The sequence below is a fragment of the Chionomys nivalis genome, chromosome 5, assembly GCF_950005125.1.
Source record: "Chionomys nivalis chromosome 5, mChiNiv1.1, whole genome shotgun sequence".
NCBI lineage: Eukaryota > Metazoa > Chordata > Mammalia > Rodentia > Cricetidae > Chionomys > Chionomys nivalis.
Window position 1 is genome coordinate 104,609,871 of NC_080090.1, and position 18,382 is coordinate 104,628,252.

General features: G+C 38.7%; 1 protein-coding gene across 1 annotated transcript in view; it reads left to right on the top strand.

Annotated features, from left to right (window-relative positions):
- Cntnap5 (contactin associated protein family member 5) overlaps positions 1 to 18,382 on the top strand; it is a 976,150-nt gene that overhangs the window by 883,089 nt on the left and 74,679 nt on the right. The window contains exon 20 of the mRNA XM_057769582.1: positions 17,209 to 17,339. Within this exon, the coding sequence (XP_057625565.1) occupies positions 17,209 to 17,339 (131 nt within the window). The remainder of the gene's footprint in view (positions 1 to 17,208; positions 17,340 to 18,382) is intronic.

Sequence of the window (18,382 nt, forward strand, 5' to 3'; positions counted from 1 at the left end):
TTTTAACACTTTGGGTTAGAAAAACCATTGAGTGTGAATAGCTTAGTGAGATATTCTGTAGGACTTTAAGGGATAAGAATGTTGAGAGCAGTGCAGATGACGAAGGCCTGGCTTGTGAAGGTTTGGAGGAGAAACAAGACTCTACCAGGTCATTTGAGTTAAGAATCTGTCTTTATGTTAGCTGAAGGTTGGTTGTGGTTCAGTGCCTGAAGAATTGGCTGTGATTAACAAAACACAAAACCACTAAATTGAAACATTTTTTTTGTTGGGATAATGATGCTGTTTGGCTGGGATTAAATAATCAGTCATGTTTAAGAAGAGAATAGCATCAGTGAGGTGAAATCTTCTGGGAAGTATTTCTGCAGGGTCAGCATACACAAGCTGTGTCCCAGAGATGGCCAGAGATATACCTGCTTTGGCAGCCAAACTCAGTAGTATAAGAATTATCCAGCTATTACTAGTGTGAAGGGATCATCAAGGGTGTCTGAGGTCTGGCACCAACTGTCAGTTCTGGCGTCCCTGAATAGAGCCTTAAAGAGGCTATTAGGAAAGTGCAGCCCAGTTGCAGAAGAAAACCCCAGCATTTGGACCCAGTAATATGAGATGGGCACCAAGGAAAGCAGCAGGTATAGAGTGGAGGAAATCTGAGCCTAGAAGACAATCTGTGTGTGCTGAAGAAGATAGTATCACAGAAGTCACCCAAGCCCTTGGAGGAGCCCAGAAGATCAAGAATGCTTCCCAGACGTTAATCAATAGGTTATTTACAACATTGTGAGTTTGGTTTTATATTGTTCAAACCGTAACTATGCCCAGCTTCTTCCTTTTTGAAATAAAGAAATACTTAACTTAGTTTTGACTTTTCTAGGAGCCCACAGTAGAAATATTTTGATCTTTTAAAAAACAATTTTTTAAAGCACACTGGATATTTTAAAGGGATTGAACTTTTAACGTACTTGAATTTGTAAATACTGTGGTACTTTCGAAGGTTCATGGGGATGGATGTGAAAGGAAGGGTTGTGGCTTAATGGTGATGTACCAGGAGCCAGCAGTTGACTGGATGTAAGGAGTCAGTGAGGGAAAAGGAGTCAAGAATGATGGACTGGAGAATCTTTCAGCTTGACTGACTGGCAGCTAGAGTGTTTATTTATATAGAATGCAGTAACCTGGTATAGATTCATACTGTTCCAAAACATATATCACATATATCATTTTTGGTTTTGGATGTGTGTTTCACTTCCTCTTACATATCTTTTAGTCATCGTTGATAAACCATGACAGAAAAGAATTACCTTTTACAGTAATTTTTCCCCTCAAATTTGATCATCATTGATAAACACTTATCTTTTGTAATGATTTTTACTCATTAATCCCATTACCCATATTTTTAGGAATCCAGAGCCCATATGACAGTATGACAGCTTCTTCTCAGGATAGTGATTTTTGTGGCTTCAAGGACACCAAAAAAAAAAAAAAAAAAAAAAAAAAAAAAAAAAAAAAAAAGAAATCTCTAAGCCAGTTCAGGCAGATTGCCATGTCCCAAACAGTATAAATGGATAGAATGCTGAAGAAAAATCCCCAGGCCAAAGCTGTAGCATCATTATTCAAATTCTGACAATGCTTACCTTTTATATCTTTATAGAATTGGTTTATATGTCTAATTCTGGCACTCTTTTGTTCTTTGACCATGGTGATTCTGCATGAGCTAACTTTTCTCTGAAAAGGAGGTCTGGACATCTCATTCTTTTATCATCTTGTTATCTCATTCTTTGCAATCAATATAATTCTCCACATTGGGCAGAAGTAACTTCAGCTAATCTAACTTTGTTGCTGTATTTGACACATAATAGTCAATACATAGTAGGAAGAGTCTTGTAATCTGATCTGTGGGCAACTTCTCCAGCTCAACAAATATTGTTGATCTTTTAAAGTTTACTTTGTTTTGATGATCTTGATCCTGAGGGCAGATGCTTTTATTTTTTGTTGTTTTTGTTTTTTTGGTTTTTTTGTTTTGTTGCTTTTCGAGACAGGGTTTTTCTGTGGTTTTGGAGCCTGTCCTGGAACTAGCTCTTGTAGACCAGGCTGGTCTCAAACTCACAGAGATCCGCCTGCCTCTGCCTCCCAAGTGCTGGGATTAAAGGCGTGTGCCACCACCACCGGGCTAGGGCAGATGTTTTAAGAATATTCCATAGCCTCATGAAGAGACCTCTGACTTCTTTTTTGTGTCACAACCTCAAAGGCACAGGGAAGACCTTCAAGTAGATAAGGAATTTCCCTAAAAGCATGAAAGGTAATATGTTCAGGACTTTGCTGGGAAAGCTTAGAAGTAGCACTCACTATTGGGAAAATGAATAAATGATTCATAAGAAATTTTTGATCAGTTCCCAATACCCTCAAATTGTACAAATATTAAAGGTTCCTCAAGTATGCAACAGGCATAAATAAAAAAGTCACTGGCAGCTATCATGCATCTCAGCTTTGCTGAATCTTTGTCAAGCAGCTGTGCTGGCTTTATGACTTTTGCAGTTCCCACCAGATACGACTGTGCCAGTGATGTGGTTTTATGTTCAGTTGGTAAGTGGTCAATTTTGTGTTATAACTTTATGTCAGTGTGACATGAACTACAGTGGCCTTAGAGGTGGGAATCTCAATTAAATGTAAAAATGTAAACCAAATAAACCCTTTCCTGTCAACTTTCCTTTGGCCGTGGTGTTTCATCACAGCAATAGAAACCCTAAATAAGACAACTTTCTTAAAGAACACTACATATTGGATACTGAGATGCTTTAGAGAATGTTATTAAATCAGAGTAGGATTCAGCTCCTTGTCATGTGGACTGATTGTTCAGTGGGTTGGCTATCATCCTGAACATAGGGTAGTGATTTTTCAGAGCTTCCATTCATATTGAGCTCTTCTGAGTAATAGCTTGAAGACATTAAGTGGTGGCCTTTTACAAAGCTCACAGTTTGAGTTAATAGCATCCCTCAGGTCAGGTTTGTTTCATATCCAAAATTTGTGCTAGGCATTGTCTTCCAGTTAATCCTCACATACATTCCTACCTTCCATCCAAACACACACTTACTCCTTTCCTTTCTCCCTCTTGTTCATTTAATTTTCAATCAAACTTTTATGGAAAGACAAAGGAGTAGTTTCTCATTCCTTTGTTTAAGACTACAGGCTTCTGTTTGGAAAGGCTGGTTGTGTGTAAATCAGTCTTCTACGATACTACACAGCTGCAACTCCAGCTTGCCTGCATTCAAACTCTTCAGAGATTTGAGCGTCGTGTGATGAATGCAACAATGGTGGCCAAGATAGGACTGAGATCTTGACATTCATTCTTCCAGGAAGGACATAAAGCCAAACATGATCCCTTTTCCAGTTCCAATTAAAGAGGTATTTGCAAAGAGGATGGCACATGTGTGCACGTGTGTGTGTTTACACCCATACTTCCATATGGGAAGATAGACACTAGATGTTTTCTTCTGCCACTTTTTACCTTAATCCCTTGAGATAGGATTTCCCACTGAATCCAAGGTTGACTGATCAGACATCCCAGGTTCCACCTTTCTGTGTACCTTCAATGTCTTTTGATTATATGCAATTAATGCCATACTCAGATTTTATGTGTGTGCTGAGGATTCAAATTTGGGTCCCCATGCTTGCACAAATGCCCCTACTCAGTTATCTATATCCAAGTATCCCTAGCTCCATGATTTTTAAACATTCTTTTATCTATTAAAACATTCTAGTTTTGTCTCTTGTGTGTACTTGGTATGTGTATATGTATATAGATATATGTTATGCATGTATAGATGTTTGTATGTATGTGCACATGTGTGTATGGATTTGGAGGTCAGTAGTGGAAGTCAGTGTCCTCCTCTATGTCTTTCCTCATGCTATTTTATTAAACAGGATCCCCTACAAATTGAAACTCTTTGGGTGGGTAGGCTGAATGGTCAGATAACTAGGGATCCATGTTTTCACTTCATCTGGCACTGAGGTTGTAGGTATGCACCCTGTGCCCAGCTTTTATTTTGATGTTGGGAAAGGCACAAAGAAACTAGCAAAAACAAGTTCTCATGGTTTGTTCTAAAAAGTACATTACAGACTAAACCTTTTTCGTCCTCTATTGCTTAATTTTCCATAGTCTTCTGATTCCCTTGTGTTGACTGCTGATGGCTCTCCATTGCTTTCTGGTGCCTTGTTTTTATGAGTTGGTCCTTATGACTCTGTGCATGTGGAGGGATGTTCCCCTTGGATGGAACGTGTCAATAGACAATCTGCAAACATGAACGCTTGGCAATACAAAAGAGAGATAAGAACACGGGAGGGAGATCCTTCTGAGAGAGAAGGAGTAGATATGAGCAACATTCCTCAAAACAGGCGAAAAGGCCTCAGGTGGTCACCTAGTATTCTTTCATTCCATCACTGTCTATGACCATTGAAACAAAGAGTACTCAAAGAAACACATGAGTGACATTATTGCCAAATATTTACAAATTTTAAGTGTTGTTATGAAGAGTGGCTATAGTCAAGAGAAATTGGATCATAAAACATAATGTGAAATTCACAAAGCTGCCTCATTGGGACCACTTCAAAGACTAATTACTGCACTGAGTTCTAATGACTGTTGCCTGCAAATAATATAAATCATACACAAAAAGGAGAAATGTTTATGTCTTAATGGAAGCGAATTCTAATTTGGTCTCCAAAGAAAGGAACACACATCCTTAGTAGCTTAATGGAATCTCTTAGCATATAAAGGATCACCAGTCTCTCCCATGGACCCTGTATCTCATATACATGTAGATTAAGCTCAGAGCGTAAGTCTGAAACAGGGAGCTGGATTGGATTTGTTCACACCTGTTCTAGTTTAATTTCTGTTTCCGTGATGAAAACACCCTGATCAATGCAACTTATGGGAAAAAAGGGTTTGTATAGCGTACAGTTCTACATCATAACCCATCAGTGCAGACACAGGTGAGTGAAGCTATTCTGGATCTACAGTCAAGAGCAGAGAGAAATAAATGTCCTGTCTGCTTCATCGCTTGATTTTTTTCTCACCTGTACATACAGTTCAGGGTCCCTGGCTCAAAAATAGTGTTACCCGAAGTGGGCTGGTTTCTCCCACATCAATTAACAGTGCAGACTGTGCCTCCTCAAGACATTCCTCTAGGCTAAGCAGACCTAGAGATTTCTTCATTTAAGATGCTCTTTCTAGATGATTTAGGATAGTGTGAAACCAACCGTTAAAACATAATATTTGTCAAGTAAGAAGTTAAAAATAATAAAACTCTTAATTTCATCATTTAGCATTTTCCCCTGTCATTCATGAAAGGTTCCTATTCCATGATGAAGGCCTAGGGAAGTAGATAAGAACAGAGTGCCACAGAAGGAGACGAGAGGTCTGCATTCAGTTGCAGTAATGGGACTTGATTCTTTGCAAACACATTTTGAGCTAAAGGTAAGACAGGTTGCGGGATATTTTGTGCTAGCGTAAACAGCAGAAGTGAAATAGAAGAAGATAATTGTTTCTTATTAAAGTGCTCAGAATACGGCTGAATAAAGTAAACTGGAGCCCATCTACTGAAAGCGCTGCGGGCCTTGGCATCTGCTTATTACTTCCTCTGAGGATTTTCAAGGACGTTTTGAATAAGGAATGAATTGAGCCCAAGAAAGCCATAAGAGCAGAGTGGATGAAGGAAGCTCAGAGCATTGAGGTTACTAATTTAGAAGGAAGTCTCAAAGAGCTCCTGGGTGACTGACTTTCTTCCAGCTACCCTGCCCTTCCCTGGTGCAAGATAGAAACTGTGTGAAATAACCTTAATATTTACCTTTGCTCCAAAGGTGATCATAATTTCCACAGAATACAGCTTTGCCAATAGGCTTCCAAATATTAGATTTTGTAAAAGCAGAATGATCACACTCTGTTTTTAAAGATTTTTTTCTATTTTAATAGTGTGTGTGTGTGTGTGTGTGTGTGTGTGTGTGTGTGTGTGAATATGCACATGTGTTCAGGTTTCCTCAGAGACCAGAACTAGAGTTACAGGCAGTTGCAAGCTGCCTCGCATGGGTGCTGGAAACTGAATTTGGGTCCTCTGTGAAAGTAGCATATGCTTATAAGTGCTAAGCCATCATTCCAGTTCCCTATCTTACTTCTTTAGGTTGACAAGTATTCAGTATTTACAGAGTGAATAAATTATAATTCTGTAGTAAGTGATTCAGTTAAATGAACAGTTCCATAACTTTGTCTCATAGGAGCTCACAGATACTGAACTGACAGCTAAGCATCCCCATGGCACTGCCCTAGGCCCTCTACATATGTGTGACAGTTATATAGCTTGGTCTACATGTGGGACTCTGAGCAGTGGGAGCAGGGCTTGTTCCTGACACTTTGGGAATCTCTTCCTCAAACTGGGTTGCCTTACCAAGCCTTAGGACAAGGGGAGGAGCTTAGTCCTACTTCACTTTGCTTTGTTGACACTCATGGGAAGCCTGTCCCTTTCTGAACAGAAGCAGAGGTAGGGTGATGTCATGGGTGGAGGGTCAAAAGGAAGGTAGGGGAAGAAATGCAAGGAGAAGCGTGAGGGGAAACTGCAGTTGGGATGTAAAATAAAAGAATAAATGGCTTAGTAAAAAAGAGAGAAAAAAATTGTTATCCTTTCCATATCATTTTATGGGAGACACAGGGAGTGTGACTAAGTCATGGTAGTATTTCTTGATTCCTGACCCAAAGGAATACAACCTTTTGATAATATTGCAGTTTATCTCAGTGCATATTGTCCCTGTTCCAACAGACACCAATGTCTGTAAACACCAAATCAGTGCTTAGTTAGGACTTTCTAGTGACTATCATCCTGCCTTCTTGGAACTCTTATCCACAGCAGAAACCACACATAAATGGAAAGAGGTGTTTAGGTCCTTGTATTCAATATTATTCTAGTGGGTGAGTGGCAGTTTCTCAAGCTGAGATTCTAATTGTCATCATGGGGAATTTATAAAAAATTGTAAAATATTATAGTTTATGAGTTTATAAAAAACTTCCTTGGGAAATTTGATTGTTCAATCAGGTTCTAAGTATAAACTGGTGTCTTTTTCCCTAATTGTTTATTTTTGAAGATTAAATATATGTATAGAAAGTAATATAACTGTTTCATTTCCAGATCTCAAAGTATTATGCTCTCAAAACTGTTTTTTCTCTTATAACTGGAGAGATGTGCTCTTTGATCAATGTCTCTGATTGTCCCACCCTGTACTCTATCCACCACTCTCCTCATGGAGTCTGTGGGTCTACATTTTCAGAGACCATATGTCAGTGAGAATCTGTGATACCTGTCTTTCTGTGTCTGTCCTTTCCCACTTACATGAGTGCCCCTAGGCCCAGCCATGTCAGAAATGGAAAAGTGTCCATCTTTTACACAAGACACTGTATACACAAACCATAATTCCTTAGAGTTTACTGTAATATTTGGAATGTACTTCTTATGCAGAAAGGCATGGGGGATGCAGGTATTTCTTTGAAATTCTCATTTTATTCAATATCTATGGATATATATATTATGTATTACATAAAATATTACATATATCTGATAGCTAAATCACATGGAAGCTCCATCTTAAAATCTTCAATATAGTATTTGTCTGATTGTGTGTGTGTGTGTGTGTGTGTGTTTTCACATGCTATCACAGTGAACATGTGGAAGGCAGAGGACAACTTGGAAAAATCAGTTTCTCAATCTACTCCATGGTTCCTTGCGATAAAATTCAGTTCTTTATCAACTGAGCCATCACCAATCCCATATCATAAAAACTCATGTAATAGCAATCACCTTGTTTTCAAAAAAGTTATATAGTAAACATATCATGCATACTCTACATGAATTCCACTTTCTTCATTCTGCTGTAAACTCTTATTGTCTCTTGTCATTTCAGTAATGCCCATGCCAATGCGTGTGATTCTTACTTTTCTGATAAAAGTTGAGCACTTTTGTTATTTTGTTTTTTGTTTTTGTTTTTACTTTTTGTGTTGTTTGTATGGTGTTTTTCAAGACAGGTTTTCTCTTGAAAACAGCCCTGATTATTCTAGAGCTCACTCTGTACACCAGGGTGGTCTTGAGGTCACAAAGTTCCACCTGCCTCTGTCCCTGTCTCATGTGTTCTGGGATTAAAGGTATATGCTACCACTGGCAATTGGTGGAGTACTTTTTATTCCCTTTAGATAGTGTGTGTCTTCTTTGAAAATATCCATTTAGGATGTGTTCATTTTTATCAAGATTGTTACTTTTGTATGACTGTTGAGGAGTACATTCTTTATGAATTTGGATACTAGTAAACTCTTTGTTAAATAATCTGTTTGGAAGTGATTTTTTCTCACTCTGTGGGTCATCATTTTGTTATATTGGTTGTTTTGCATGCTGTAGAGTAGCCTTTTAAATGATATTCAGTTCATGCATTATTTGTGTGTATGTGGTCCTATGAAGTAGGTATTAACTGTAAGTGCATGTACCAAGGTGTACTTGAGGAACAGGAGGACAGCACCCAGGAATTTGTTCTCTCCCTTCTCCCATGGTTTCTGGAGCTTTAACTCAGCTCGTCGGGTTTGTGCAGCACTGGCTTTCCTAGCTGACCTAGATGGTCCTATTCCTATGAGACTAAGAAGAATCTCTATCTGATGCAGTCCCACTCTTTTGGCTATTACAGCCTTCAATTGTGGATTCATATTTTCAAGAAATGTTTTTCTCTAGGAGCTTTATAATTTATTTATTTTAATTTTTATTTTTACTTAAAAATTTCCACCTCCTTCCCTCATCCCATTTTCCTCCCCCTCCCCCTCCCTCTCCAGTTCAAAGAGCAGTCAGGGTTCCCTGCCCTGTGGGAAGTTCAAGGTCCTCCCCCCTCCATCCAGGTCTAGGAAGGTGAGCATCCAAACAGACTAGACTCCCACAAAGCCAGTATATGCAGTAGGATCAAAACCCAGTGCCATTGTCCTTGACTTCTCAGTCAGCCCTCCTTGTCCGACATGTTCAGAGAGTCTGGTTTGATCATATGCTCCATCAGTCCCAGTTCAGCTGGCCTTGGTGAGTTCCCAATAGATCAGCTCCACTGTCTCAGTGGGTGGGCGTACCCCTAGAGGTCCTGACTTCCTTGCTCATGTCCCCCTCCCTCTGCTCCTCATTTGAACCTTGGAAGCTCAGTCTGGTGCTCCAGTGTGGGTCTCTGTCTCTAGCTTCATCCATTGCCAGATGAAGGTTCTATGGTGATATGCAAGATATTCATCAGTATGGCTATAGGATAGGGCCATTTCAGGCTCCCTCTCCTCAGCTGCCCAAGGATCTAGCTGGGGACATCTCCATGGACACCTGGGAACACCTCTAGAGTCAAGTCTCTTGCCAATCCTAAAATGGCTTCCTTAAGATATATACTTCCATCCTCCCATATCCACCCTTTCTCCATCCCAACCATCCCATTCCCCCAAGCTCTCCCCATCCCCCTTCTCACTTTTTTCTCCCCCATCTCCCCTTACCCCCACCCCACCCCCACTCCAAGATTGCCAGGTAAAAATTGGAGCTTTATAATTTAGATCATAACGTTTAGCTTTTAGAAATCTCTAGGTCAGCTTCCGAATGCGATCTAAAAAAGATCCCAGTTTGTTCTTTTGTGTGAACTTCATTAGTTCTTTATCATCGCTTACTGAAGAAACAGTCCATTCCCTTTGGGTGTTCTTGGATACTTGTCAAGAATTAGTCTGGGAAGTGCTAGAAGGATCAATGTGGAGTGGATATGATCAGAATACATCTATCAAATGCTCAAGAAAAACATCAATATTTTAAACATTGTGAATTTTTCTTTGTGGGTGTGTATTTAGCTCTGAGCTCTTTATTCTGTTATGTTATATAGATCTAGGTGACTAATTCTATGCCATTTCCATACTGTTTGTTTTGTTTCTCAAAACTCTGTTTACTCCTCAGGGTCTTTTATGCTGTTTTTATTTCTCATTTTTTTTATTTTATCTTTTAGGGTCTTTTGTGGTTTCATATGAATTTAGGAGTCTATTTTATTATAATATTGTCACTCTAATTTGGATACATAATATTGTCAATCTGTAGTTTGTCTTGAACAATGTGGGCATTTTATGATACTGACTTTTCCAATCCATGGATTTGTTTTTCTGATAATCTATGGGTCTTCTAGACTTTTATAACTATATCACTGCATCTAACAGTCACTTGTACAAGCCAGTGTGGATACAAGCCCTGGAAAAAGAGTTTCAATTATGAATGGCTTATGTAGTTTCTCAAGTTAGGTATATTGTTTCTAGTTTGTTTTGTGAAACCAGGGGGGCATTATTGTACTCGTTGTTTGAAAGGCTTCTGAATCATGCTTCATGTTTGTTTTGTTTTGTTTTGTTTTTTTTTTTTTTTTTTTTTTTTTTGGTTTTTCGAGACAGGGTTTCTCTGTGGCTTTGGAGCCTGTCCTGGAACTAGCTCTGTAGACCAGGCTGGTCTCGAACTCACAGAGATCCACCTGCCTCTGCCTCCCAAGTGCTGGGATTAAAGGTGTGCGCCACCATCGCCCGGCTCCATGCTTCATGTTTTTATGGTAGGATCTAAGCAGAGATGAACATGTTGAAATTTAAATTGCAATGTAAGTTATAATAAACTGTGAGAGAAGATCTCTGTAAAATGACTAATATTCACATGTCCAGATTTATTTCACAAGCTGGGTGGTGGTGGCGCACGCCTTTAATCCCAGCACTCAGGAGGCAGAGGCAGGCGGATCTCTGTGAGTTCGAGGTCAGCCTGGTCTACAAGAGCTAGTTCCAGGACAGGAACCAAAAAACTACAGAGAAACCCTGTCTCGAAACCCCTCCCCCCCAAAAAAAAAAGATTTATTTCACAGCCTTTATTTTTCCTATTTTAATTTCATATAAAATAATATACATGGGATTTTGCTTTCTTTCTTGTGGTTGTTGTTTTTTGCCATGCCAGGGATCAAACACAGGACCTAGTGAGTGCTAAGCACAGTACTCTATCACTAAGACATTACCTTCTTGGGTAGCTTTGTGACTGAATAAAAAAGGATGAAAACACTATTTAAGACAGATGTTGATGCAAAACTCAATAACCAAAAATATTTCAATTATATTGATAGTAAATCTAATTAATTTTGAAACTCTTCATGCCAGTTTAACATCTTTACAGAGCTCAGAATGGCCTTATTTGGAAATATATGAACTGATATACTTAGTTAAGATAAAATCCTACTGGATCGGATTTGAACTTCACACAATGGCTAGAGTCTTAAAGGCAAAGAATATGTGGATACAGAGACACAGAAACATCCTTTGATAGGGCGAAAGGCCATTTAGCTTGATAGTAGAAACTGTTGGGAATGATAGTGCCTCAGGAAAAGGAGAAAGACTACAGGGGTTTTCAGAAATTAGAACCACACACACGGCACATACTCACCTAGAGTCTTCTTAAAGTGTCTGTTGAGAATTTAACTTCACACTTGCAACCTCCATATCGACACTGTCCCCATCAACCCTAGGCACTGAAATTGGTAGCCTATGAAGCTACAAGACTCTGTGAGATTGCCTAGTCTGGTTTCTAGAGAAATTTGTGGATGTGAATTCACACTTAATAATTTCAACATTAAGCTGAGACAGGACACAGAGGAAATTAGCCATCAAATGGGAGGAAGAATTGACAGTGAATTAAGAATAAAACTAGAAGCAAAAATATGCTGAAAATAATAAATTTTCAATGTGAAATGCCAACAAAAATTAAATATGTGTTTTGAATCAGCAGTTGGATTTAGAAATGTATACAGACCACTGATGACATTAGCATTAGAAACTTTGGGGAAATGCTCAGATAAATCGGATAGGATTGTGATTGATAGTCAGGAGAATTCAAGAAGTGGAAACAAGAAGCATGGGTAGAGTCTAGGGGTATCTAGTGTAGACCAGGTGAGAGTGCAAACTACTAAGATAAAGGAAACTGAGGATGTTTATTTTAAGATAAGAAAATGCTAATGAGCATGAGGTTGTAGATATGAAGAAAGCAGATTATAAAGGAGGGAGGAGGGGATTCCTAAAACACTGTGTTTAACTAGAAATGAAGGATGAGAAGAATATACGTTGACACTGGATGAGAGCACAAGTAGTTTCCTTGATATGACTCCTAAATGTGGAGTTGGGAAGATGGCCCACTGGGCAAAGCATTTGCTGCACAACTTTGAGAATATGAGTTTGAATCACAAGAACCCACATAGAAAGCAAACACAGTAGTGCATATTTATATTTTCAACAATCCTAAAGTGAGACAGATGCTATGGGGCAAAGACTGTAGAATACCTGGAGCTCACAGACCAGACCACCTAGATAAGCCTGGACAGTGACAGACAGCAAGAGACCTTGTCTCCAAAACTGTGGTAAGAAAAGAGGACACATGATATTGTTTTCTGATGTTACATAGAAGTGTGCATATAGACACACACAAGAACTAACAGAAAGGATGGCAGATAAGCCAAAATCTGGTATTGACAGGTCACAGTATATACTGTTCAGGAATAACAGATGTTATTGTTTATTGCTTCAGTATTCTTAAATAGGAAATAAGGTCATTAGCTGAGATTGAGAAAAGAAAATCTTAAATTGTGGTCTGAGAAAGAAGAAAGGCATTAAAGGTTCTGATCCAAGAGGTGATGGGGCATAAGAAGTACATTTATTGAAACCACACAAGAAAGACTCACTTAAAGGTGGGCATAAATTTAATGTGACCAATAAATGATTCACATAATTTATATTTTTCTTCCCTCAGTTAAGCCACTAAGAACAGTGTTATTGGTTCTGGTTCTGCCTCTCCAATACCTACCCACAGTGATCCATGATGGGCCAAAGAACTTAAGTTTGTATAAGCCTGGTCTTGGTGATGATTTGGGTAATTTAGTTGAGAGAGGAGAAGCCTTGAAAATGTTGAACATGATTGACATCTTCAAGGACAATTGACTGTTAATCTTACATCTTAGAGAGAAGACTGGGTTTTAGAGGAAGGGGTAAAAGATGAGAAAAATAATGAGAGAGATAGATAATTGATTTGTATTGTAGAAGTTTTAGAGTTGAAAGCAATAACAAATACTGAAGTTTGATATTGATTCTATGATAATACATCCCAACAAGTAGTGTGAAAATTGGTGTCTGTATGCATAAAGAAAACGTGATTTGGTTGAGTGCTTTGGACTTAACTAGTGAATGAGGAGCTTCTCCCCGGTAAAGATGTTTAAGACATTCCTAACTAGAAAGAGAAACAAGTGTAATAAGTAAAAGGCAAAAAAAAAAAAAAAAAAAAAAAAACAGAAAATACAGTCAGGGAGCATAGAGGAGAGGGAAAGTATACAGCGATAACACAGTGTCTTCTAACCATATTCAAGTTTGGCTCAATCTGAGAACATTGAGGAGCTATTAAAACAATTTAAACAGCAATATTGCTTCACAGAACTCAAGCTTATTTGAATATGTGGTATAAAAATACACGAATGTGAAAGACGGAGAGGTGTGACAGCAACCAAAGTGACTCATTCAGATGTCACAAGCACTCGTGGTAAATGTCTTCCAGGCTACTTTAAAGTGTGTGGGTAGAACACAGCTTCACGGTTGATTTTATGGAGAGCAGTAGGTCATGAATGTGGAACCTATGGGTGACAGCACTGGTGAGAAACACAGGAAGGACTTGAAGATATATATGGATTCTAACATGAGCAAAAAATAAATAAATGAATAATGGTGCCACCAAATGAGATGCTCAAACTATAATAGACATGGATTAGTTTTGTTTGTTTGCTTGTATTTTGTGCTTGCATGGATAAACATCCAATCCAGGCAAGATCTTACATGTGGGAGTCAAGTGCTTTACTAGCAACATACATCCTCAGCCCTGAGTTTTCACTTCCTAATTCAATGGTAAACATATCTGATATGGGGTTACATACCTCATCCTTGCCAGATATGTCATAGCACCAGGAAGGACTGTTGCTTTAGTCTATTTAAACTAGATTAAAAACATTTTAAAGATACACACATCAGGAAGATATAGAATATGGAACTAAGTGGTCTGGGGAGATGGCCTGACCAATAAATTGCTTGCTATGAAAGCATGAGGACCTGGACTTGGATCTCCAGTGTTCATGTAAAACCTGCAGTACTGAGAATGTAGAGATGCGAGGCTTTACAGGGCTCCATCACCACCCAGTCTAACCATTCAGTGAGCTCTTGGTTAACCAGTGAGAGACCCCATTTCAAAAGTTATGTGGGGATGAATCAAGGAAGGCTGAGTATTGACCTTTAGCTTCTACAGGTGCAAAAATGGATATGCACACTATATATGAATACAAATTAACATCACACAAACATGCGCGTGTGCACACACACGTACACACACACGCTATATCCTGACTTCTAGAGAGTGCAGATTATGATCAATATCACACAGTGTAAGCTAGGATAAAGATAGACAGGCCTCGGAGCTTACAGAATCCAGGTTGTTTCCCAAGAGAAACATCATGCTGAATTCTGAAGGATAATGGAAAGGAACCTAATGTGAAAATTTCTCACTAAAGACCCCTTTAGGAAGGGATGACTAGCTAACTGGGGCTATGGCATTCTAAAGGAAACCTGCAACCATTGTAACCACCTATCCATAGTTTCTACACCTGACTCTAAAATCTATTAAATAAATACATTAAGAAGTTCTTCAATTTCTAAAACTTTCATTTGTTTTCTTATATCTGTAAAATTAAGAAAAAGAACTTTCTAGATGAACATGGAAGGCAGGAACTCAATCATAATGAATTTGCTTAGTAAGCCAAGCAATGTAATTCTGTTCAGCTTGACAAGGGCATTTTTAAAAATGTGAATGTGATTCTTTTGAAAATCATCACCACTTTTAATTCTAGGGTTTGTTGTTTTTGGTTTTAGTGTAAGTTTCACACTACTATTTTCAATTAAAGAGTTTTTTTATACTAATATATTCATTGCATGTTTCTGTATGAGTGCACAGTGTGCCATGCCGTGTGCGTAGAACTCAGAAAACAACTTTTCAGAGCCAGTTCTCCCCTTCTTATGCGTGGAACCCAAGGATGGAATGCAAGTAGTCAAGCACTGCTGCCTGCTAAGATATCTCACTAGGTCCAATTATTATTTTTTAAGCAGTATTGATAATAACTGTTGTATAGTTCTCATGTATAGAAAGGAATAAAGGTATATATTTGGCTCAAAGGTATAAAATAAGAAGAAAAAAGAATATATATATATATATATATATATATATATATGAGTGTATCAACATTAAAAGAACCCACTAAAATTTTATGCAGTACTTGCTGGGGACCAGAGTGCATTCTATTACAAATATTTATTTAAGGAACGTATGTGGAAAGAAGGAGATAACTGCATCCCAAAAATCATTTTTATTTTTAATTTCCATATTATAAACAGCAAATCTCTGCCCAAATTCACACAGAAAAAGTATCCCGTTTATACACAACACTACTAATGTATACTAGAGAGAAAAATGAGACCAAGTGGGAAAAATGCAGTATGATGCATTGCTCTCAATGTGCTTCTGACCTGGCACTTAGCCTATTCTTTAGTTTGTTATATTGATAGTGCATTCCCTGTGACAGTTTGCTACCTTTGGGACTGTAAATCTAAAGTGTTTACCATTGTATAGGCCTGAGAAAGGAGTGTGGTGATAGAGAACCCAAGGGAAGAGAGAGACAATGAATATTAACGGTCACAGAAAGAGGCAGAGAAAGGCAAAGAGTGTGTAAGCACTGGCATGATGACCAAGAATATCAGTCTTGAACACAAGCCCTGTTGTTTTCCTATGGTTGTCCGCAATAAGAAAAATGAGTCTGTTGAGGAAGATAAAAGCAATGGGAAAATGTGCAGGTATGGATCAGAATCATACTTCTTGGCCCAAATTTGAGTAAATGTACTTTTCTCCATAATGCACTCAGAATATGATACTGTTCTTTGCTCCCAGCGTTTTGTGCTCCTGTGTGTACTATGGGGGAGAACTTCTGGTGTCTGAGAAAGACCCCAACTGTACATGCAGTGCTCATGAACCCTCAGAGTGGACAGAGCAATTGAGGCCATTAGCCACGTTGAAGAGGAGAAATGAGAAAACATGCCTGGGATAAAGAAGCCAGTGAATGTTTGTCTTCCACGTCACTTTTTCCGTGCAGAGTAGCTTTCCCATTGAAAATGGAAATCACACTAAAGTAGCCATTCCGTTTATGCTGCAATACTTTGTCTTCCTCTCTCCCCCAATCCTTTCCTTTCCCCTCCCATGGAAAAAAGGCAAGGAGGAAAGTCCTTCATACACCTTTCATATACCTTCATATACTTCCTAAATTCCACTTATTTTCCATCCGTTTTGTAGCCTCTGAGGATCAGTGAATTGATTTCCTGACCCCAGTGATAGTGAAAATTTACTTGAAAAATACTCTCCTGGCAAAATTTGACTTTTGTCATGAAGGTTTAGGTTGGTCACCGAGCCTTAATGAGACCACACTTAAACTGGAAACATTACATTACACATCAATGGGTGGAAACAGGTAGGTTTCTTCTTCCTCAACCTCAGAAGAAGGAAGGTGACTTTGAGAGAACCATGCCATGAGAATAGCCAAGTCATGCTCATGTTTTCATATTCCAGTTACAAAAATGGTCTGGGGCTGTGCTTGTCAAAGTGGTCCTCTTACTTCCTCTGTCTCCCCCCTCCCCTTTCCCCTCTTCCTTTCTTTCTTCCTCTTTATCCCCTTTCTATGTCTTTCTAGGTTCTCTTGTGAGGCAGGATCTCACTCTGTAACCCAGCTGTACTGAAATCCCAATCTTCATGTCTCCACCTCATAAATGCTGAAATTATAGCTCTACACCACCATGATGATCTCAAACTAGACTTTTAATTTAAAATAGCACATATAGAATACAAGAAGAACAATACAGAGACACACTCATTTTGTTTAGTAGCTATATTCAGAAGTTTATATTTCAACTCTGATGAATTTATGAATTTTAAAAATCTTTAGTGCTAAGTCATTGAGACCCAGAAAACAAAAACAAATAATTCATGAACAATTTAATCCCATTTTTCTGTGTTGTGCTTGCTATTCTTAATTCTAATCCTCCCCTACTTTTTTGCTTTCAAGGAAGTTTACAGGTTCGCTATCGCCTCACCAAGGAAGAAAGTCATGTGTTCACCATCAGCACAGAGAACTTGGCCAACAGAAGGATGCATCAGGTGAAGATTAGCCGAGAGGGGCCCGAGCTTTCCATTCAGGTATTTCACTTCTCACTTTTCCACTCAGCTTGCATGCCAAGGCTTCTCCCTCACACATGTCTGAGCTTCTATACCCAGTCACATACTGTAGTATAGAGTTGCCTTAGACTCCAGTCGAGCCCTGAGACATGCTCCTTTTTCTCACTGGTACTGTGATCAATTGGGAAATAGAAGTGAAAGTTTTTGAATCTTCACCAGAGTTATTACATCAGAAACAACTTGAGAGGAAGAGGAAGCACTGTCAATTCTGGTTGTGCTCAAGTTTAATTGTGTCTTAACCACATTGACCTATGAGGGGTTGCTTGCAAAGAGGAAAGTGCGGAAGACTACAGCAAGGGCTACATGGGAATTGGCATAGGGTACAGCTTGGAACAGTGGAGGAAACAAGTGATGTGGAAACCCTCAGGAAGGAACAGGTCTCCTCTATGCATTACTACTCACTTCCTAGTACAAAGTGGGCATTGACAACAAGGAAGAAGTGGCTGGGAAAAAGAAGACAGAGAAGGTTCTTAAATGATGCAACTTATGCTGGAGAGGTTATGGGGTAAAGGGAAGACTACTGAATTGCTGGTGGAAATGCAAGCTGGTACAGCCCCTTTGGACATTAGTGTGGCAATTTCTCAGAAAATTAGGAAACAACCTTCCTCAAGACCCAGTAATACCATTTTTGGATATATATCCAAAGGATGCTCAACTGTGCCACAAGGACATGTACTCAACTATGTTCATTGCCGCATTGTTTGCTATAGCCAGAACCTAGGAAAAAAACTAAATGTCCCCAAATTAAAGAATAGATGAGGAAAATGTGTTACATTTACACAGTGAAGTACACAGAGCAGAAAAAATAATGACATTTTGAATTTTTCTGGCAAAAATGGATGGAGCTAGAAAACATCATTTTGAGTAACTGAGACCCAGAAAGACCATTATCACATGTACTCACTCATAGGTGGTTTTAAAATATTTATCAAAGAAAACTAGCTCACAAATTACAATCCCAGAGCACCTAAATAACAATGAGGACCCTAACAGAGACATACATA